Consider the following 25,368-nt stretch of genomic DNA (forward strand, 5'->3'; position numbering starts at 1 on the left):
CGCGAGCATGCCCGCGCAGGGACCATCTAAGTCATGTCCTAACCCCAGATTAGTCCGTTTGCACACGGACTTCATCCGGTTCTCTGAAAAGCTAGTGCCTTAGTTGAGCCGCCCCGGGTGCACGTACAACACCCTCCCTATTTTTCAGATGGGTACCGAAACTATAGGCACGCTTTATCCAGAACAATGAAAAATAATAGTAAAGGCGACACTCGTAATTCAACGGACACATTGTTTGCATTACTTTGGGTTTTCAAAAGTTTTGTCGTGCCCTAATGGGCAAATGAGAATTTTTGATCATAAGTGGAAACTGTTGTGTTTATAATTTCACCATATTACTATATGGCTAATAAACAGGGTTGTTATATGGGGGAGGAAGGTGTTGCAAAACGTGAGGTAAACGAAATCGTCAGTTGCGTCTATGACTTCATAGTGAAATTTGTATTCAAGGGTGTAAAAGAATTTCGTTTCTGGTCAAAACCATAATAATAACCAGATAGCGGAATAGGCAGACCATATTTTTATCTAAGCTTCGCTAGTAACACACATTAAGTAGATACGACCCTCTGAAATGCCGGAATGATTAAAAATAAGAGACAAATTACTAATTAAAACAAATTAGTTCTATTTTTACTTAAAATTACAAAATATTCCTTGAAATATTATAGTAATCAAATAATTATTAACTAAACACCAAAAATTTAAAACAAAATACAATACAATAATTCCGGAATTTCAGAGGGGTCCACTCTATGTATATTACTTCCTCGAAGTTTAGATAAATATATTCTGCCTGTCCGATCTCTGCAAATAACTAATGTTATTAATCAAATAACATGACGTACTAATAGAATGAGATTTATTTCCGAAAAAACATATACCATATAAAAAATCCGTCAAAATATTTCTTTGAAAGTGGACAGACCATGATCGTAAAGTAATATCCATCACTGCAACCTTATAATTTTTCCAAACAACAGTGTCGGATAGGACTATGTGACTGCGTTGACTCAGTAGAACTCCGTAGTAAAATCATACATGTGATTTTTCTTGAACACCAACGTATTAATTGTTATTTATATTCCGTCATAAAATGAATCCTTTTAATAGGATATGTGTAAATTTTCACCACAACAGGATTTATATAAAAAAAGTTATGTCGAAAAAACCGTTTCAATTACTTGTAATGGCTGCCCTGTAAAGTTTGACAAAACGTAAATCCGTCACTGCTCTACGATAATGACGAAATTATCTAATAATTGTGAGTTATCGCGTTAAATTTCTTACAAAAAAAAACAGTCGAATTGACAACCACTCCCTTTTTTTAAGACGATTAAAAATATTGTCGCCATTTTGATTTTTTTTTACATTATGCTCTAATTATCATTGATCGAGCTAGTTGTTTCGAGTGAAGCTTAGCCAGTGATGCGTTATAATATAATATTCTAAAACTTCATACAAATTTTGTATGGTTACGTTCAAAAGTAAATCAAATTCATATATTATAATTATTATTACATATTAATATGTGAAATGTAACCTCCCCCTACAGGATGCAGAAGTTTACAAGCTTGACTGCGAATACTGTCTCTCTTACATTGAATAAACGAAGTATTTGTATTTACGTCAAAGAACATATACTCGTAGCTAATGTCAAACACCGCTACGTAAATAATAAGTCTGTAGTCTGCGAGCATGTCATGGATATACCCAGATGCTTAATTAAGTTCGACAAACCTCAGGTCATTACAAAAGAAGTCCGTTATCTACCCAGGGTGGTGCGGGAGGTAATTGAAATTAAAAACCATCCTAATTTTAACAGGGAAGATGGTTTCTCCATATCACTAGTTTGGGATCCAGTATTTCCTCTGATGAAAAATCCCAAGCTGACATTAGACTGCAGTACTAATATGTTTTAATTTATTCTAATTAATATTAATAATTAATAATAAAATTTAATTAATAACTTGTTAAAATACAATAATCTGTAAAACTGTACTCTGTATGTATGACTTGCAGCTTATATAAGCATAAAAAGGGCCTTAGCAATCCGTTTCGTTATTTGATATCGTGTTTTTTTTGTTTGTTACAGTGCCAACAGCGCACGTCCAAGGCGTGCTTGGTAAAAAGGCAGCTCTGCCTTGTGATACTCAACCGCTTGCTTCTGATGATCTCGTCTCCATGGTCCTGTGGTTTAAGGAAGCAGATGGAGAACCGCTTTACAGGTAGATATGTTAAAAATAAAAGTAAATTACTTTGCTACTACGCGAAGAAGTTTTTTCGGCCGTGGGTTGAACAGTTAACATCTGATGATGCCACGTTGAGAGGCGAAACCTTTTTTTTTTAATATCAAGTGACGGGACGAACAAGTCGCCTGATAGATGAGAACTTAGTTATACAAATTTCGGACCAACTTCGGATGTCGCTTGTGCACTAAATCTGATTCCAATCCGAGAAAATACAAATATCACTTGTACACCTAGAGATAAAATGATCTCTGTGACATTTCGGACTGTCATTTCTCGAATTCGGAACCGGACCCCGATTCAGAACTCTTCCATATTTTAACCGAATCGTTCGATTAAATATCGTTCTCGAATCGAAGGGCGCTTTCCGAACTATTCAGAACATTCTGAGTTAAATGTTCGATTCAGACAAGTATCATGTATGAGGCTTCATTCGCATCAAGCGTCTTTTCATTTGGTCAAATATTGCTTATTTGGCAGTAATTGTTTCGGACGGAGATCGAGAGTAGACCCCTGATTCGGGTGCGATATCGTTATCCAACAGCATTTACGGAGATAGTCGATGAAATAGATTATAAGAAAAATGAAAATCCTCTTATATACATTATTAAGACTTTAAAGACCTAAAATATTGGAATGCATTAGTCTTGCATTAAAATAAATTAATGAAATTGAACAAAATCCAGACTTCATTTCAAATAATAGATTACATAGTACGTACATTCTTGCTTTGTAACCTAAAATAGGACGTTCGGTAAGTTTCATTCGATAACTGTCTTCTGAATAACGTTTGTGGGTCGAGAACTTTGAATAATCGTACGGGTGTGACGTCATTTTGGTTCGGTTTCGAATACGATAGTTTGACGTTCGATTCGGGTGTTGAAAAGAAATCGGTCGACAACTGAGTTATCGTAAGGTTCTGAATCGATCCCTGATACGAATTGGCCATAATGCGCAAACGCTCTAACTATAACTAGCACTAACCTGTAGATGGCAAGCGCTTGCTGCAATCTTCCTTTGATTTGTGCTCAAAAACCGACTCTTGGCCGAATCGGCGACAAACACATGCAAGCTCGCGCAAGTCAAACCAAACACACCATCCACACGTTTGTGCTTGGAGTCGATTTAGTAGGCATGGTTGCTACTCAAAAAAGCTTTTTTTTGGATTTTGGACTTTTAACAAACATTTTTAGAACTGGTACACTGCCTGATAATAATTTATTAATTTTGTGAAGGAAATATGACTGCATTCTTGCAAAAACTAAGGGAGGCCATTTTTCTAGGCTATAAAACAATAAAGATCAGGTTCCTGTGGAGCAATCTCACTTGGTAATTAAATGCTTTATAGCTCGACTACAAAGGAGGAAAATCCTTGAAGCTCCGCAAACACAGACGCTTAGAAATTCATAAGATCGTTTTTTGGGTCAGACTTTACTCAGTTTGTAATAGCTCCTTTGCATTTTACAACGAGCCTCATTCCGACTGTACTTTTTAAACTCAAATGGATTTTAGAATCGATAAGGTACATTTTATTTATTAAACTTTATTCACCACAACACAGTGGATTATGTGTGGACTTAATGCTAAGAGCATTCACTACCAATGTAATAAATATATAATCATATATATAACAATAACTGTATTGTGTACCTAATGTATTTATCATTGGGTATCAATTTATACAAATTAACTTTAGATGATTCACTGTAGATATTTAAATTTAAAGAATTAAATTTCGAAAATTTGAGACATGTTACACTAAATAAGAAGTATAAAATATTGAACAGAAATGCAATAAACTACTTATTTTCATGTGAAAATAAGTAGTTTAAAGAGATATGTATCCCATGAAGGTATGTCGTCGTCGGATGCACTGGATCTCATCAATTTAAACGTTCTTCGTAGGGTTGCCTAGGTTACCTATGACCAAAACATTTGTTTCGTCTAGTAGCAGAACAAATCTAAGACAGTAATTCCTCTTTGAACAGACTTATGCAGTCATATTAACTTGACTGTTAACACAGAAATTGACATAGACATATTTCACATAAAAACACTACGTGCAAGCTTTTTTCATGATATTTACATCCCTCAAAAATATTTATTGCTGTAATTTTTTTACTCTGTATTTCACTGGTGAACTTTTATTTGGTCAGTTATTTTTGAAAATGGAGTAAAATGACAATTCTTGCGCAAAAGTGTTGCTCGCTTTCAAGCATAAATATTCTATCGACTATAGGCTGAATGTAGGTCACGTTATGCAATAAATATCCGAACTTGTTCCATTTGAATCATCACCGGTTCATTTTTCGTTCAGCTACTGGGCACAGGTTCGTTTGAATTGTCAATTTTTGTAGGTTCACACATATAGACACGGCATTTGGAACTATATCTAATAAAAATGCAAATTATTTTAATCTAATACAGATAATCATACATTACAGCAATGCGCCTGTTTTAATCAAAATGTGTGTGAGTAAAAATTGATTTCGATACTAGTAGACCAACTGTCAAAATAAGAATAAAGAAAGCAATAACGCAAAATTATCCCTTTTTTCAAAATCTATCGATAAAACTGTCGACAACATCTACATGACTATTGGAAATTTTATGAAAATTGGCAACCCTGCAAATGTGATTTTACTTCGCCTTCAAAAAGACAGAGTTTAGTGACTTGGTACCTAATACTTTGTGTAAGTGTTCGATGTTGTAGGTATCTCTCAATTATTTTTTTTTACAACAGTTATGACGTCCGGGGTCGCCTGGCCACCCAACCCAAGCTCTGGTCGTCACCAACCGGGTTCGGATCACGAGCTTACTTCCGTTCTGCGGCCACTCCTGCTGTTCTCCTCGTGGACAGCGTCCAGTCCTCAGATGCTGGGATCTATAGATGCAGAGTTGACTTCAAGAATTCACCAACTAGAAATATGAAGCTCAATTTTACAGTTATTAGTAAGTTAATTTTTGTAGTTTTTTTATTATTTTCATTCAATAACTTATTTAATTCAGATGTTGTTTTAATTATTAATACAAAGAACATGACGATAATGCACAAGAAAAATTCGCAACGTGTATGGTTCGTTCCGTGGTTTAGCTGGCAGAGCATCTAGCACGGATTGCTGGAAGACTCTGGTACGAATCCAACTGGATCGAAGGAATTTATCTTTGTATTAATAGTTATAACAAACTAGTGGAGTGATATCACAAAAGAAACTGAAAATCATGGTAGTAGAACATAGTGACATTCAATAAAATAAATTTTGGAGAGGTAACTCTTAAATCAGGTCCGTCGGTGTCCTTATTCGAGTTGTAGGTGAGAAGAATTAGATCTTAAAACTGCCGTGAGTTCAGATCTGACTTTCATGTTACTGTCGGATCTTCCGCTGCTTTATTAAATTGTAATCTGATCCATTTAGATTTGTTTTATGAACCGACTTCAAAAAAATGAGAATGTTCTCAATTGTACCGTATGCTTTTTCTTTAAGTATGCTACGCAATAACTAATTTTTTTCAGGCGTTTGTGAACCAATTTTGATGATTTTTTTTATTAAAACGAGGGTACCTCAGTAGTGGTTCCATTTAAATTTCAAGAAAATATTCCATCTCTAAAGGTGGTAAACTTAGGGATGAATGACTTTTGAGAACGGTTTTTAATTATATGCAAATATTATATAAAAACGCAACCTGGATTCTTATAAAGTATTTTTCTGGATTCCCTATGGTTATATTATAGAGCTGTTATTTTCATTTTAATAATATCATCAACCCATTTATACGCCCCACTGTCGAGCACGAGTCTCCTATCAGGCGAGGGTTTTAGCCTATAGTCCGTCACTCTGGCCCAATGCGGGTTGCGGACATCACGCGTTTTTCCGAGAGTTGTGGACCTTCTTTGACGTACAGGTTTCACCATCATGTTTTCCCTAGCGAAAAGCTCTTGGAAAATTTCAAATTAAGTTTCGCACATAATTTCCGAGAAACATCGAACCCACGACCCTATGCTTGATAATACCAAGTGGCGGGATAAACAAGTTGTGAACCTGGCGGTAAGCGACACACCTATCTATAACATTTGAAGTGCCATTCAGAGCTTTAAATCGCAAAGATCTTATGGATAATGGCACTGCACCCGTCACCCTGAGACATCAAGGTCAAAGATTATTTATTCCATAGGTAAAATAAATTTACACTTGAAAACGTCACATTTAAGCTACTGCTCGTTCACTACGCTGACCTCCCTTAGAAGAACGAGCAAGAAACTCTAGGGATTGCTCTTTTCAAATAAACTTAAATGCTATGGAATACACTTTGAATCAAATTTGTGTGGATTCTGGAGCCATGTCGTCTTTCCATACATCTTTATCTAACACGTAGTCTTCAAAATATTTTTAATGTAGTTTTTAAACTTAGGAAATGATAAACTTAATATATGCTCCGGAATCTTATTGTAAAAACGTATACAGTTCCCCATAGTTGTTTACCTTGGTTAAACGAAATCGTGGTACCATGAGTTTGGACTTAGTTCTAAGGTTAATATTTATGGATAATAATTTTTACATAAATTGACAAGTCTCATGTGCCTGTAAATTCACCAGCATCTTTACCCTTCTAAATCGGAACGCAGTAATGCTCATATTACTGCTTGGCGGCAGAAGTAGGTAAGGCAGTACGGCCCTGGACGACCTCTTTCACAAGGAGCCCTACTGCTACCAAAATCATTAGGTACCACGACTTATAATAATAATTATAATATATTGTTAATTGATCTGGATTTTAATGACCTACATAGTAAGTATATACATTTTGTTATACACGGGGCTTTAGGTTATTTGATACGCTCCAAGATCTCCCAGTGCAACTTCCATTCTCTACAGCGTTTCAGTTTAAAAATGAAATAATTACAGCAATATTCACTTTGAAGTCAAAATGAATGTTTTTTTTTGTGTTTTCAGTAATTCTCGTTAAGCAGAGAATGGTGAAGACAATGAAAAAATAGGAATAAAGAGAAAACGCCATTTCACTGCTAATCATTAGTCTCGGAGACAAAAGCAAGATGGCTTTATGGTAATTCTATCCTCAAACAAAACACATACCTAGTCATCTTTTTTTTTAATTAACGAGACCATTCAAGTGCCTACACAGGAATAGATTAATTGTATTTCTTTTTATCAGCTTACATCTAAATTAATTTTTTTAATTTGTTGTGCACTGGATAAAAGGAAGGATATGTCCATAAGCTACGGAATAACCACAGGGTTGCGTCCGTATAGCGTGTTTCGTGCAATACTGACAAATTAAATTATGTATGTATAATCGCAGTAGAGTTTCTAGTGAAGGGGTTCATCTAGTGATGTACCACCTAACCTATTTGAGCACTACTGCGTTCCGGTTTTGAAGAGTACAGCTGGGGAAATTACTTGTCAACTCAGAGTGCCGGGCGCAGTGGCAATGCCCTTCAGATCCTTGCGACTTAAAGCTCTGATTGGCACTGCATCTGCTATGGACAGGAGTGTCGCTTACCACCAGGCGTATCCGTCACTTGATATCATGAAAAAGTTCCCAAAAAGCATTGATCTAACTTATAATACGTTGACAAATCAGATATTTGGAAACAACATCATCATGTTTTTTCCAAATATCTGTTTTTTTTTTGTGTACGCAAAATGGCCCGTAACGCAATGAATGCTAATATGAAAGTTCACCACATCATGAAGTTGGTAAGAAATGGTATCAATGGTTTATATTTTAACAAAATTAACCTCCTAAAAGCTTTTCTCTATATAAAAACTGTTCTGCGAAAAAGTACGTTAATCCCGCATAAAGTTACAACTTTATTACATTGTTGCCACTTTCCCTCTCTGTAACAAGAAACTTGAAAACATAAACAGAGGCTCTTGTTTTGTACACGACTAGGGATGCGAATAACTTATTAACAGTGTAGGTCACTAGAAAATAAAACGGATTCCAATCAAGTGGAATTTTAATTTGTTTGGCGAATGGTTAATTGATTCAATCACAATATGATTGAAATCGTTGCCGCAATCATTGTGCATCTTGTTTATTTAATTTCTTTTTCAGTGTGAATTTATTTTTAAATTTCAGCTTTTTAAATAAGCGCCACTACATTTAAGGAAACTCAGAGCATGGCATAAAATATTTAAATAGTATAAATTAATAAACCTAATTGTTTTGCAGCATGCAGACGTCCTGCGCTGTTCAGTGATTGGATATATCGCAAACAATATGTTTATAACAATCCTCTCAAAATTAATATGACACTTTTTTTATGGATACCAAGTGACACACCTATCCACAGCAGTTGCACTGCCACTTTGCTTGTCACTTTGAGACATAAGTTGACAAGTCCCATGTACCTGTAATTTCACTAGTAGGTACCGTTACCTTTCCAAATCGGAACGCAGTAATTTGAGCATTGCTGCTTGGCGGTAGAAACAGGTAACGCGGGATTTCCGTGGACAAAATCTTTCACGAGGATCTCTCGAAATCTTTCTACTGCTACTAGAAGGTAAATTTAATTTAACGTGATTTATTCAATTAAAGCAATTTAATTGAATAAATCACCTTTTCACTATATTAACATATATGTCGGAGTTTTCCGGATAGGGAGACATCAAAACACCTTCAACACAGATTTAGTCAGAAATTACTTGGTAATCGACTTATTCACTCTTCGTTATTAATTCGTTCAGCCGACGGTAAAATAGTAACATCAGCTGATTGCAATTAGTTGTTTTATGCACTTTTCACAGTAATTACTCTGATAGTATAAAAGATGTATGAGGTTAAAACGGCTTCTAAATATCACGCGGCACGTTCAGAAAGAGCGAGGCGGTATGTCTTCCCTGTCCAAGCAACTTACACAAAAAGCCCCCTCTCTCCGAACATACCCAGTTTGAGCTGTCAAGCTGACGTGACATTTGTAATCAAGACTGGATAAAATTATTCGTAGGTAGCCTAGTAAATCGTTTATCTAATAAATTACTTTTGAGTTGATAGCTGGCGCTGACATATATATATATGAGAATCTTGTAAGAATCTTACATTTGCAAACAAAGAAACCATGATACAGACTTTTTTTTATAACATCAAGTGACGGGGCGAACAAGTCGTGCGCCTGATGGGGAGCTACAGGCCTGTCTATGACAATTACAGTGCCACTCAGGGCTTTAAATTGAAAAGATGCTGACATTACTGCTTGGCGGCAGAAATAGGTAAGGTGGTAGTACTTCCCTGGACGCACTCTTTCACAAGGAGCTCTATTGCTACTAAAATTAACTACTAGAGACTAGTTAAAGTGATTCGTAGGTAGCCTAGTAAATCGTTTATCTAATAAATTACGTTTGAAGTGATAGCTGGCTCCGACATATATATATGTTCATAACATAGAAGAAATGAAAGAAAAACACTTGGGCGCAGCATGAAGCGTCATGTCCAGTAGACTGGCAATCTTTATCCTTTGGATAGCCAAGCTTATCCTTCAAAGGATATCTGATGCTAATTGGCCCGGAAGGAAAATATTCATAGATGGCCCCCAGGAATCTCGGATTGCAACTATCAAATACCTAAAACTGCAAGAAACACTTTAAATAATTGGAATAAAAACTGCCATTTAGTACCATTGTTAACCGACTTGGAAAAAAGGAGGAGGTATTTAATTCGACTGCATTATTTTTGTGTGTATGTTACGTGGTAACTCGCGACCAATTTTGATGTTTTTTTTTGAAAGAGGGTATCTCAGTAGTGCTTCCATTTAAATTTGAAGAGAATATTCCACCTCTGAGGGTGACAAACTAGGGGATGAATGACTTCTGAGGTCGGTTTATATTACTGTGTACTGATTATCTATATTATGACCTCGAATGCTACGCCAAGTTCAAAGAACTATATTCAGTAAATTATAAATAGTATTATTTATCGTACATGGCCAATAATAATAACAATAACGTACACACTCAACACAGCCCCGCACCAGGGAAACCCTGTGTCGCGGGAGCCATGGACACACACATAGACAACTACGAATTACACCCAAACTCACGAGAGAAATAAATGTAGGCCATATAAATATTTCTCCCGACCCGGAATCGAACCTAGGACCTCTGCATGGCAGTCTGCATGGTAACCGTTCGGCCACTGAGGCAGTGGACTGTTATTCTGTCCAAATAAATAAATAACAAATCATATATGATAATAATATGGCATTTGCAGTTTTATTGACATCGGTGGCTCAACAGTTTAACTGCGGCCTGACGGTAAGCTTACGCCTGTCCATTACAATTGCAGTGCCACTCAGAGCTTTAAACCGCAAAGATCTGTGGGGCACTGCCACTGCGCCCGTCACAATGAGACATAAGTTGACAAGTCTCATATTCCTGTAATGTCACCAGCACCCTTACCCGTCACAACCGGAACACAATAACGCTGACGTTACTGCTTCGCAGCAGAAATAGTTAAGGTGGCAGTTCACTGGACGATCCCTTTCACACGGAGTTCAATTGCTACTACACGTTTATTATAGTTTAAGAAAATCATAAATATAAATATCATATAGATATATTTCAATGGCATTTTATATTCTGTAGATGTATCTAGCATACCTTAAGAAGTTAACAATTACTATACCAGTTTATTTAAAAGTATCCAATAAGGAAGTACTCGTACGCAAAAGCACAACACTAGAACTAAGTTAAGATTTTGTAATATTGCAAAGTCAGCGGAGATTATTGAAGAATACTCTCCCGCTTCCATTTCAAAGTTCATGCATATTTTCATGAAGGTCCACCTTTTACCGTAAATGAAACTCTATGCACATACAACTAAGGTATTTTTTGGAAGGATCTTGTGGAGGAGGTTATTCAATGTCTGTAGAAACTTAAAGTCTGATTTTTACATTGAAGTTGAATTTCAGAGCATTTGCGAGGACACACACGTCATTCCTAAACCGAGTAACTGCAAATAATATTTTTTCCAACTCCTGTACTTTAAATTATCAATCATTCCGTAGCTTTCTAGGCAGATCATCTGCCACGGATTATCTGAGGGTACTGGTTGGATCCAGTCGGATCGATTTAAATTTTTGTAAATGTTCTATCTTTGTTATTAATAATTATAACAAACTAGTGACGTAATTTCACAAAAAAATGGAATATCAATATAGTAACACATCGTGACGTTCAATTAACTTAAAAATGTCAATTTTAATTCTGAACTAAAAGTCTTTCAGTCTACTTGCTACTGAACTCAACTTAAAAATTGCGTTATAGTTCTGTACATAGAATTAAATTTAATTATATAGTGTATTTACATTCCGATGAATAATTTAATAATGAAAAAATGAAATAATCTCAGTACAGAGTACTTAAAAAACCGACCTCAAAAGTACGTGGAATTACGGCTATTTGCTAAGTTTTATTGAAATATCCCCTAGTTCGCCACTATACAGGACTTGACACTGGAGATAATAAAAATAGGTTCTCACTACGACACTACTCAAAGTATATTGAGAGAAAAACGCCTTGAATTGGAGAAATAGCAAAATCAACCATTAAAGTCATTGCTCCTAAATTAAAGTTAGGCACTATTTATAAAAATGAATCTTCATGCGTGAACAGCCACCCTTCGAGGTGGATGACTTTCTTCAAAATGAAATGGGACCACTATCCGCTCACGCGATACATGCAGCCGTGGACGCATGGTGCCACAGAGCGTTGCGCGATTCATGCGTCTCTGGAAGCATATCACACCTAGAGGTGCCGGTGATAATTTTATACCGATTTATCGAATATCAAAGTTATAACAGGTAAAAGAACTAATATTAATTGCTATTATAATTACTCTAGCAAACCGTAAAGTTTTTAATGCCTGGGTCTGTCATTTAAAAAAAAAATAACAACTTCAAAAATACGTCACGACAATCGTGTGTGTTATTGTTTGGGCTGGTGATTTCGGTGTTTATTTATTGGAAACATACCGTAAGTAGCGTTTTTTTAAGTTTACCCTGAATATAAATGTTTATAAACTATTCTTTAAGGAGTAATTTCATGGTAAACGTTAGAAGCACTCAAACGGAATATTATCATATTTATCCAAGTACACCAAAAATTTCATTCGTGCTTTTTAAGTGCAGGATTTGCGGTGTATTACTGCATTTTATTTGAGATGTTTTTGTTGGTAGTACGGAGGGTATTTATTTAGCAATGCAGAATAATAATTTTTATTTATAAAAACTTGTATTTAAACTGAATGCTTTTCTAAGTTGCGAAACCAAATAGCCGCCATTTTGCGGTAGGTTTATCCTATCCTTTAAGGGCCGTGTAGGTGAGGGTAGCGCATCGCGTGAGCGGCTATGGAAGTACCCCCTTTCCAACAAAAAAAGAATCATGAAAATCGGTTCACAAATACCGGAGTTATCGCGTAACATACTTACAAAAAAACATACAGTTGAATTGAGAACCTCCTCCTTTTTTGAAGTCGGTTAATAAATTATGAGATAACTTCCAGCAAACCTTTTGTATCGTCATAAGTCTTGTTATTAAGTCAGGATTTGACTGTCTTTCTACATCCTATTTTATTCATGGCGAAATAATGAAAAGTAGAATTTAATTTAATGTGGAGTTTAATTTATAATAAATAAATCAAACATCTTTATTTCGTTGGTAATCAAATTGCATTTGTAAGTATTTTTCAATTTCATGTAGCATCATCATGTTACACATTTAGAAAATCCATTTCATTCAAGAATTCATATTCATCTTTCATTTTTCCTCGGATGAAGGAAGCCTCTTACATAATTAATACCGTATTTCGATGAAATTCACTCTATACTATCTGGTATAGACATTCATAATGCTTCTACTGATATCTTACATTCAACCGCACGCTCCGCTTTAGACTTTCGTTCTTATAGTAGGCGAAATTGGGGTAAATTTTAATCTTGCGTCTAAAGCACAACACAATGGTAAATCTGATTACTTGTTTTATTTTATGCGAAGAAAACTTCGTTAATGTTTCTAGTAATTTGTTATTTTATGCCGTTCATTCATGGACGATAAATTGCCGGTTCCAAGTAATACCGGAACAACTCACAATTTGGGTAGTTTGAATTAGTTCACTAAAATACAATTATCTCTGTGGTTGTACCGTTACCGTGCTGGTCTCCTACACAGAGGTCGCGGGTTATATTTATTTCTCTCGTGAGTTTTAATGTAATTTGTGGTTGTCTATTATTTCTAGTGCTGGGCTATTAAAAAAAAAATCATAATCATTACATATAATAATCAACTTTAACACAACTTATAATAGAAAAAACAAAGAAGTTGTAACAGAAAACCTTGCGTGCATAATTATTATCAAAAACTAAAGCATTTTTACTGGAAATCTTGTTTTTGATTTATGCCTAACCTGCGTAAAGTCCAACGATGCGCGTTGTCAGCGAATTCACGCATTGTAACATCGTTGAAAATGTTGAGTAGAGATTTCGTTATTATTAAGCCGCATTGTCAAATTAGTGTATTAACCGAAAAAGTGTATATTTTTCAGAAACGATGAAAAACTATTACTCCCATGAAAGATAATTAAAATTTATGTATGGGTTTAAGTTTGTTATAGATATCTAAACAATTTCCTGCTTGCAAAATATATAAAAATAATTTTTGAGCATGGTCTATGCTACTAATTTGTTTTACATTGACGTGCTGCAGTTTATCAAAGCTCTAATTTCTAGTGATAACAAACAAGTTGATGGAGATACTTATTGGTGCGATTTGTACTCTGGTCACACAGAGGCGGCCGCGGAAGCGTTCCGGGCGCGGGAATTTTTGTAAGATACAGGTTCATAATTGGACGTTGTTAAGCAAAAAGGGTCCAATTCACAAAATTATCAAAAAATGAGTTATAAACACGGTTCCTCTTAGATCAGCAAAAAAAATCCAACATATAAACATAAATAAATATCTCTGGAGTTACATGACATTATAAGTTTTGTAAATTAAACAAGAGTCAGAAACATTTTTAACCGACTTCAAAAAAGGAGGAGGTTCTCAATTCGACTGTATGTTCTTTTTTTTTTGTATGTATGTTACGCGATAACTCCGGTATTTGTGAACCGATTTTCATGATTCTTTTTTTGTTGGAAAGGGGGTACTTCCATAGTGGTCCCATTTCATTTTGAAGAAAATCATCCACCTTTAAGGGTGGCTGTTCACGCATGAAGATTCATTTTTATTATAAATAGCGCCTAACTTTAATGAAGGAGCAATTACTTTAATGGTTGATTTTGCTATTTCTCCAATTCAAGGTGTTTTTCTCTCAATATACTTTGAGTAGTGAGTACCGATTTTTATTATCTCCAGTGTCAAGTCCTGTATAATGGCGAACTAGGTGATATTTCAGTAAAACTTAGCAAATGAATGAATTCCGCGTACTTTTGAGGTCGGTTTATTTAGTACTCTGTACTGAGATTATTAAACTTCACACTGCCATATTGTCTCGAAAGGGACTGGTTGTGCTTTGGATCCTTTTTGTTTTACTACGTTTACCGTTAACCGTTAATTATGAACCCTGCCACACTGAAACGCGCGGCAGCTATGACAAACAGGCAAAGCGGGCGCGACGCGGACCGGGCCTGAGGCGAACACGGGGCGGGCGCGGGTATTGTAATAAATTGAATTCTATGCAACCGTCCACATAGAACATCATGACGGGGACCGGGACAATAGCGGGGCTTCAGCGGGGTTGGACGTTGTATTTTTTTAACAACTCTGCAGTGTGTTTTAATTAAGTTTCAAAACGAATTCGACCGAAAATCTTATTACATTGTTGCAATTATACTCCAGTTTATTTAATACAAGTGATACATATTATAAAAACAGTTTAAAGAAGGAAATGATTTGGGAACAGACTTCCAAGGAGCCAAAATCAAAGTCGTGAGTATACCATTTTTTACCTTACCATACCACTCGGCCCTCGACTAGTTAATCCCGTCATTTGGCATCTTAAACCTGGATAGCAAATAGCAGTATGTATCTGTCCAAAGCGAACTAGGAATGTGGAACGTTCGCAGGATTAAGGAGTTCTTCTTCATCACTATCCGACAATGACATGGTGCTTTCTTTACCTGTTTTGAGAACTTAGAGGATGAAAAAAAGGTTATAAATGAAAAGTGGCGTGACGCTTTTGATGTCACATCACTCGCTTTCACGCTGCCGCGAATTACGCGCGGGACTGCTGTGCGGTACGTCCCGGCACGCATTCGCTTCTCGCAGGTCCGTCCCCGACCTCTTTTCCCGCCATACAGCGTCTGTGTAGCCTGACTGGCGAGAAAAACATATAAAGCTACAGCACGAATTACTTCGTGATAAAAGACATAAGTGCAGCCCTAGCATTACACCTAATAATAATTACTTAAATAATTACTTAATAAATAATTACTTTTGCCAAATCTTCTTCTGATCATGTCGATACTTTTTTTATTTTAAGACTATATTGACCTTGAATAGTACGTTGCTGCCTTGACTGCGCTGTCAGTGGCCGCGTAGAGATCTTTCCTTGTACAGGTATTAGGACATAAGGGGCACAGCTGTAAGTGCTGTATGGAATGTGTTGGGGCACTGCAGTAACATTGGGTTTGAGTTTGACTAGTATCCCTGACATCTCATTTACACATCATGTCCTTGCAGCGTCCTACGTGAGTGCGAAGATGACTTAAGGTCTGCAGCCTTTGAGTTGCGCAGGAAACTTTTACAGCTTTTGAGACGAGCTCGGGGAATTTGGTGGCCATATAAAGGGTGTCGACTGTCACTCTGTTGTTTGTGCTTCTCCGCTGAACATGCTACATCCTGACGCACGTATGGTGTTGCAATAACTGCTAAAGGATATACCATTGGTACTTGGTGTCCGCAGCTCGACGCCAAGGCGCCTATTTTGTGTGGGGTGGGTACATGCCACCCAAGCTCCTCCAGGAATCGCAGCAACCTCCTCGGTTTGCTGAAGACTTCGGGGTGCGACCTCGGCACTCCAAGGTACTTCAGATTCAGGCCCTGCAGATGGCCACGCCGCAGCACTGTAGTAGGAGGATATTCCATATTGAGGGGAGTTAGCTTGAGACAGCCAGTGCCGATTTGCCGAATCTAAAAATATATTTCTCACCCTATTTTATTTTATTAATGAAACAGGTATCACGCTGGGTTATGTTACCTTATTATGATTTCTATTTCTGTAAGTCTTTCAATAAGAGCGAACGGTTATGACTTATTTGATATACCTTTGGAAATAGAATGATTTTATTCGGATCTAATCGGGTATTTTTGTTCTTGGCCACAAACATATATCTAGATAGAAGCCTCAAGTGTACATACTTCGCATACCCATACCAATTCACTTAGTTACTGCTGCTACACTTCAGAACGCGCTCGACCTTTATCGAGATAAACACCAGTCGAAAACGTATACGAAACAGTAAACGCAAACGAAAAAAATGCATAATTATGCTATTATAAACTGCAAAAGCACCATAATTGTGGGTAAACGGGTAAACAGGGTGATTTGTAATCAGAAGATGCATAATTTATTTTAAAAACAATTATTTATGAATTTCGAGAAAACAAATATGCAACAGAGTGTTTGCCTCATATTTGTAATACATTGCGGCTCTTACTTGGTATGATATATTTGTGATCCTTTGTTAAAACGCCATGAACATCGAACGAATGCACTTTTGTATAATGCATTCAGTGTCGTGGTACGGCCACTCGTACATTTCTTTGGCCAAATTTAACATCTAGTGATGTATACGTTATTAGGCAACACTGTTTTCGATTCTGATCGATTTTGAAAACAAGGGGACGAAAATTATTATGACCTTAGCAGTATTATAAAAATATTTGTTATAACGTTTAGTAACATTTCGTTTTTTTCAGTTTTGTAGTATCTATCATCAGTAGTATTTGTAATTTTGATAATTTTTGTAGCACGTTGCCTCGAACGTCCGAATACAGTGAGCAAATAATTACATACATCGTCGGATATGTAGTACGAGTAATACAAAACAATAAATAATGAAAAGAATTAACAGTGCGCTGTAAAGACAGCGCACTGTTAATTAATGACCAACTCCGGGTTTTTGTAAAGACAAAAACCTGGAGTTGGTCATACGTATGAGTTCGTTGCTATCGAGGACGAAGGTGGTCTAATTTATCCCACCTAAGATGCTATCCAAATATGCAGAGTAGCAGAGTTAGAAATCCGAGAATTAATAAACAAATCACAAAAATTTCACACGAGGTCGTCATTAAGTAAACATCTCGAATTATATGTTAATCGATAAGATCTTCTATTAAAAAAACATATTATGTAATAAGCTCATTTTATTGGAAGGACAATAATTTTAATATTTGAAGTCGATTAAAAATTAGTCTTAATTTTTTTTAAGTAATTAACATTTTTTAAAAACAAGTAAACCAAAGGACTTAACTATTATTCTAGTATTTTTGTACTATATTAATATTACGACTACTTGTACTGAACAAATACTTGAACAAAAATTATTCTATTTAGAATCGATTAATTGAATGGAATACGAGTGTATATGCGTATTCCGTTCAATCAATCGATTTAGAGCGATCGGAAGGAGGTTTCCATCACTAAATAGCTCTTGTGACGTCATAGTGGGTACAAAAATGTGGCACGCTTGGTTTTCATACAAATTGCTGTACTTGCGGCGTCTATCTAGATATATGTCTATGTTCTAGACATATATCTTTCCAATAAATTACTTAAATCTTATCACTATGTCAAATATAGTAGTGTAGCTGACACTTCTTATAAATGTATAGTTATCTTACCTTACCTATTTTTGCTGCCAAGTGGTAAATGCGAGCATAACTGCTAGGCGAACTTGGTGACCTATTGGTTTACATTGTGGGCGTTGGATGCAAAGGTCTCGGGTTCGATTTCCGTTAGGACCTATTTGGGAAATGAATTTATCTAAATTGGTTCTGATCTGGGTACTCTGGGCTGTGGCCCATTCCGTTGCTCTGGTACTCATAGTACAGGGAATTTCCTAGTTTGACACTAAGCAATTGGTGTGATTGTCTCACATTTGAAATTTTTTTTTGATAATCCCAAGCGACGGGACGAACAAGTCGTGCGCCTGATGGTAAGTGCCTATCCATGGCATGCCTATCCATAACAGTTGCAGTGTCACTCAGAGCTTTAAATCGCAAAGATCTTAGGGGCACTGCCACTGCACCCGTCACCCTAAGACATAAGATGACAAGTCCCATGTACCTATAATTTCACTATCGCCCTGACCCTTCCAAAGCGGAACTCAATAATGCTAACATTACAGCTTGGCGGCAGAAATAGGTAAGGTGGCAATACTTCCCTGAACATATTCTAATTTTATACATATTATTACTGCTTATCCTCAAAATTGCAAATACATGATTTGTTTGGCTCTTTTTACCCAAGAATGCATAAAACAGCATTGTCGTTAATATTTCCCATAATTTGACGAGTTTGGTGACACGCTGTGAATGCTGGAAGAGGAATTAAATTTCTAAGTTCTTTTTACACAATGGACAAATAGACATCCACAAATTATACTCAAACTCACGAGATAAATAATTGTACTCCATAGAAATATTTCTCCCGGCATGGTTACCGTTCGGCTACGGAGGCAGTTGACAAAATAAATAGATTGGTTCTGGTATGTTTGTTTCGGGATGTGCCTTGGAATGAATTCCATTGTTCTGGTACTCATGGGTACAGCAGAATGTCTAGTCTAGGTGATGGTATGTCAGTTTCCCCAATAATAAATTACGTCTATCTCCATGTTCGTTCTATAAATCTGCGTGGTTAATCTAAAAACATTCCATACCATTATGCTTTGTCACGTAGAGATCCCGGGTTAGACACCTGGACCTAAATATTTGTATGGCCTACATTTATTTCTCTCGTGAGTTTGGATGTAATTTATGGTTATCTCTATTGGTATCCATGGTATTCACGATACAGGGTTTCCCTTGTACAGAACTGTAAGTGTGTGCGTTATTATTATTGTATCACCAAACCATCGAAGAATCCCTTTTTTGTCTTAGTCACTATATCGTTTTTCATACTGCAAAAGAAATCTTTGTCTCCCTAATCCTCTTTCCAATTTACATTGTTCAAAAACATAGACTCAAAATTTCGTAATTTTTAACAAAAAGGGCACAACGTTATACTAACTTTCCAGTTGTTTTAAGAACAAATTCATGTAAGAGGCGACGTTTACGCTTCTCAAGATAACTTAATATTCAAAATTTGCTATGTACTTAGGAGATTTAAAACTATAGTGAAACAAACATTGTTTACTAATACGGCGTCTACGTGTTTGGATGACAAAAATATTCTCCAAGCCTGATATTGTTTTATTGAGTATTGGCCATAGCAGAAAGGCATGAAAGTAAGATGAATACTGTAGAATATAGAGCTGTGCGTGTTATTGCTCTTAAAGACAGAATGTGAAACAGTGTAGTAAAAGAGCGTTGTGGTGTGAATAATGATTTGACCATGATAGAAAAGGTAATACTTTGAAGGTTTGGTCATGTAGAAGGGATATATGTATACATTTATAGAGAGAATGTTTATCGAAACGTTGGGAGAGGTAGACTTCTATGTCGTTTTTTCTTGATGAGATGAAAGTGCTCGGAATAAAAGGGCATGTATGACAAAATTATGTGAATAAAAGAGGTGAAAGAGGTTTGTTAGGACCATAGAGAGTAAAGAGATCTCTGCCTACCCTAGTGGGAGATAGTGTGATAGTATGTATTTGTGGCGAGGCGTCCATGTAACTAGAGTCCCACCGGTTGGCCTAAAATTTTCCATATATTATCAAATATTTTAAATATTTACTAAATTTTGTGCTCAATGTTATGTGTAGAATAATTAACCAGTGAAATAGAGTATACTAGTTTCTTGTGTGCTATTAAGTGTTGTGTTTAATTGTCGGCAAGGCGCCACTTGTTAAGGCAAGTGTGTTTTGCATTGCTTCGGCTTCACTAAAGATAATTTTCACGCCTCCGCCACTGGTATGTATGCATGACTGTAAGAAAATTATTAAATTCGTTAAATTATGAGAAAATTCTATCCACATATTTATGTATTTCATATTATTTATATGACGGGAGAAGCTCTGCAGGGGCATTTACGGAGCTATCATTTTCCATAACTTCTCCGACAAATATCTTCCATTGTGGGAATAATAATCACTTTATTCCATATACATAAATTTAACTTCCAAATATATACATACATCTGCAGAAATATAGCGTAATTGTATATCAATTTTAACGGATATAATGTTACAATTCCCGAGGTTTTAAATAGAGCGCAGGCAGGCACTCCACCGTCATTCAAAAATAAAAAAGTATCAACTGACGATTTTCTCTCCCGCGTAAAAACGCCACAGTTGGCTAACCTGTCATGTAGATGCGCTAATATTGCAACATTGGATGTTGTCGTTCGGTAGCGCAGCTTCCCTCGCCTGGCCGGGGCGCGCGACAGGATGTCCATCAGGGGAAACCGCGCCTGGAGGTAGCGGTTTCTACAACTACCTAGCGAATCAATGTTAACGCCATTAGAAATAACAAATCAGTATACCGTTCCATTTCAAACAATAATTGTCAAAACGGAGTTATACATCAAACGCGCTTTTTGTAGATACCTCGCTTTGTAAACGTCGTCTTAATGTCACTCCGTTTTATAAATACATCGAGTATATAACCAGAAATAGATACGAAATAAGGGCCATATATTCCTGGTAACACATTAGCGATACAGCTCTTATAAATATCAACTCTCGTTTGCACTGAAACATAGACAGGCCAACTACTGACCTGTGTGTACGTCTCCGTATATTCCACAAAATATTCTGTATTTATTGTAATAAAGATAATATCTCTAACAATGCCGTGCTGTTCTATTCGATAGTGTGAGAAAAACAGCAAAACATCTTATTCCAAAACAAACGGAATCATCACGTTTCATCGGTAATTCAATATTAAATGTAATTTTGCAATTTTCGTCCATTATAGCAAAGCTCAAATTAACTGGTCGATTTGAAGTGAAACAGTTGACGACACCCATTGATGACACCCGTCAATTGTTTCGAACTCGGGCCAGCCAATCGGAGCGCAGTTGTCACAGTTATGATATGGCAGAATAGTTTTCAAACAAATTAAATGACATTTCGTCTCTATTTCTGGTTATATACTCGATGTATAAATATTACATAAAGCATTGACTTACAATTATATGGACGTCGGGTCCGCGATGAAAAGTGTCCGCACTTGTAAGGCGCTAAAATCGTATACAGAGCGCGACACTCCGCTTTAGTCTTCATTTGTTCTACGGACAGCGCGATACTGCGATGACATAACAATTTAAATTTCGAATAGGTTGACTTGGGACATTTTTTTCGTGGTTTTTGTATTAGACCCGTCGTCCATTTATTTGTAAGTCAATGACATAAAGGGATAAACAGTGAGTATCTATGATAATATTATTTGAAAAAATATCAAACTATGCGCAGGAGACTAAAATCCGTTGTTCGCTGTACTGAACTTCTGAGACCTGCGATTTGTCGATCTCCCATTCTATGTACACCTACCCGCAAATCTAAAATCTGTTGCCAACGACGAAATGTTTTATAACCGACTGAAACTCCCTTTATTCGATAATGAATAAAAGGTTTAAAAGTGCAAAAAGGATTTATTTCCGAGCAATTATAATATCTTTCTTATTGAATGCGAACAGAGTATTATTCATTATATCTGATGATTTTTATGTGAGAAAACTAATGTTTATTTGAACGGAAGTGTGGTTGGAAAAGTAACGGCTGTGTTACGGATTTCCAGATAATAAGTACAATTCTTTGACAGAAAGTATAGACAATAGTGCTGGACCACAGACAATAACTATATAAATAAATTAGGGAGCCATAAAGTGGTACCTGTGTTTACACTATAGTTACTGACAATATCAAGTGTTAGATCGAATAAGTTGCGCTCCTGGTTGTAAGCGACAGTCTATCCATAACAGTTGCTGTGCCACTCAAAGTTTTAAATTGCAAAGATTGACTTTATAGATAGACCTTAATAGACAAACCCCGAGTATTTGTAATTTCACCAGCACCCTTAGAGCGGTGCTACACAAGTCTTAATGGTGACGGTGCGTTAAGTGATATCAACGCACCGAGCGCCACACGAGCAATACTGTGTCACAACGTTACGCTAACTTACGCATCGCAGCACCCCTCTGGCCTCTTGTCTGATTCGCGCTGTTTCAATTCACTATGTGGCATGCATTTCTTATTTATACGTAGTACAAAGCAACGTCACCGCTTAGGCAACGCAACGCCGATGCAACGCGTCGTGTGGCATCGCTCTTAGGGCGCGTTGCCACTATGTCGTCACGTTTTATTATCGTTGGACGACTGTCGTGTCTAGCCTGTTCCCATATCACGACTATCTGTCGTGGATGATTTTTTATCGTTGAACGACTGTCGTGACTAGCTGTTCCCACTGTGACGACAGTTTGTCGTTGTAACGTGCTATAAAAAATCGTGAACGACAATTAATCGTGTCGTGCTATATGTGAATAACTTCATTTAAATATACAAGCCACAACACTGTAAACTGCACGACAATCTGTCGTCACGACATAGTGGGAACGCGCCCTTACCCTTTAAAACTGGAATACAGTAATGGTGACTGTTTGACAGCAGAAATTAGTGAGGTGACAGTATTTCCCTAGAGGAATTCTTTCATAAGGAGTTCTACTGCTGAATTTAACTAGAAATTATCACACCGTATAAAGCTTTAAAAGTATGGATCAGCTACCAAACAAATAAGTAGATTAATTTTCCTCGTCTTTGTTTTATGTACGAATTTAAAAGATCTTTCTAAAATGAAACTCTGCAATCCAATATTCAGATTAATCATTGGGAGAAATTGAATCGGAAGGCCGACCGCACTGAAAAAAAGATAAAAGATACCCGTTTGTATTTCATTACAAATAAAAACTCTCAGAATTCAATTTCTAATGTTCGAACAATCGTTTGATACGAACATTTTCAATAATATCGCGTGGAATTAGTTTCCTGAACGCTTCCACTCCGAAACGAATGTTATAGAAAGAGAAAGGTATAAAATTACATTCCTTCGCTTGAGAAATTACTTTTATTTTTGCGTTTTTTAATTTATGGCAGTCGGTAGAGTCCGAATGGAAAAACTTTCCACAGACACTGAAGATTTCTGTTGGTTTAGATAACAAAGTTCGTGCGATCGTAGAATGTCCTGTGTGATTTGAAATACTTCTCTTTAGACCTCGCTCGGAGGTGGTTTGTTATTTTAAACTTTGCTATATGAGAAATATCGAATATAAGAAAACGATGAAAGAAAATTTTTTGTTTGATAGATATACAGAAAACCTAAGATGTATCTATGATTGTCTAAACAATGTTAGTGTCTTAATGTAACTTTGTTTAAAACAAAACAAATTGATTCGGTTGAAAGGATAAGTGATCAACTTGAATTTTCAGAGTAAATTTGCAATAAGGACTTTGGTCAGTATAGAAATTTCAGGTAATTTAAAAAATATATAATTTTCATAGGAAATGAAACTATTTTTCCGTATTTAAATCGCGTATATTTGTTTTTTCAAACAAACCGACATTTGTTGGTCTTTTATTACTATATAGTAAGTCTGTGTGTGTGTGTGTGTGTGTGTGTGTGTGTGTGTGTGTATGTGTGTGTGTTTGTGTGTGTGTGTGAGAGAGAGAGAGAGAGTGTGTGTGTACGTGTATTTAAGAGTGGTTATCAAGCAGAGCCTTTTAATCGTTATAAAGTTTTTAGTGATTTTGTTCAATAGCTTCATTTTTCTTTTTATGATCGGTTTCTTCACTCCGTGGGTGTGGCGGCTCTAGACGCCGCCTACTATCACCTGTGGCAGTCTCTTTGGACGAGAGTCGCAAAGCAGAGTGTCACTTATGTCAACGATTTCAAATGGTTTGAATTGTTTGGTAAAATTACGAAATATTATAGTTCCGGAAGTTCACGAGGCCGTTTTATTGTTCGTTAGGGGAACGATAAATTCATCAAATTACTTTTTAAAATATTCCCTGCCTCAAAAGTTAACATTTGTATAGTCATTGAAGACGTCACCAAATAACTTGCAAATTTTTGAAAAAATCATAACAATGTGTATAAGCTGCGAAATGATAAAATATTCAAATTAGTGTCTTAAAATAGTATATTTTGGAAAAAAAAATACGTATAGGTCAGAAATTGTAAACAATGCCCGTGAGTAAAAATAAAAAACGAAACAAATGGAAAAAGTTATATTTTTTTCCTTCCAAAATTTTACTACGATGTACAGCCAAGAGCACGTCAAGCTTGACAGGACTTTGGACAGTAGAGTTGGATTTCAATCTTAAGTGTCAAACTTAACGTGCTCTTGACCCTGTACTACACGCTGCGCTGTAATAAAATTTGTTGACTTTAGAATGGGGCGCAAACGCGGTTTTTTAGCAGTTTGAATGCAGAACATCGAATTTTTTAAATGTATTAAGGACCAGGCTTTTACTCACTTCTTCCCATAGTGTGGCTGCCAGTCCGACACTAAGCCTCTATAGGAAAGCAGAAGGCCAATGGCGCAAGATGGATGCGAATTGCAATGCGGGTGTTATCACTGGATCAGATCTCTTAATCGGCTTTTACGTTTTCCGCGAGTAAAACAGTGACCATAGCATGGTAGAATATGTGTGATAAACCATCCCGTAACAATATATAAATCAGTTGATAAATCTAGGTTTGCTTAATTGGTAATGAACTATTGTTATATATTTTGAAGAACAAGGACGACCATATGAAATTGCATATCTTTGTCGTTTAATCATCGCTGCGAAAACCTTGAAACAGAAAATGTCTTTTCATATCGTTTGTCGTGCTTAATTTTTACGTTGATAAAATTACTGTGAAAATGTTTTAAAATCAGCTGTGACCTTGCAGCCATGTTTGTCACTGTGTTACTCTTTTGCAGTCATTTGTCGCCGGCGTCCGCG

General features: G+C 36.3%; 1 protein-coding gene across 1 annotated transcript in view; it reads left to right on the forward strand.

Moving 5' to 3' along the window:
* Positions 1–2,100: 2,100 nt before the first annotated feature.
* The window catches only part of LOC113226697 (hemicentin-1-like), a 160,788-nt gene continuing 137,520 nt past the window's right edge, over positions 2,101–25,368 (forward strand). The window contains exons 1-2 of the mRNA XM_026459418.1: positions 2,101–2,225; positions 4,990–5,198. Coding sequence (XP_026315203.1) covers positions 2,182–2,225; positions 4,990–5,198 — 253 coding nt within the window. The 5' untranslated portion in view covers positions 2,101–2,181. The remainder of the gene's footprint in view (positions 2,226–4,989; positions 5,199–25,368) is intronic.

The sequence above is a fragment of the Hyposmocoma kahamanoa genome, unplaced genomic scaffold (assembly GCF_003589595.1).
Source record: "Hyposmocoma kahamanoa isolate Upper Pololo Valley unplaced genomic scaffold, ASM358959v1 192, whole genome shotgun sequence".
Lineage (NCBI taxonomy): Eukaryota > Metazoa > Arthropoda > Insecta > Lepidoptera > Cosmopterigidae > Hyposmocoma > Hyposmocoma kahamanoa.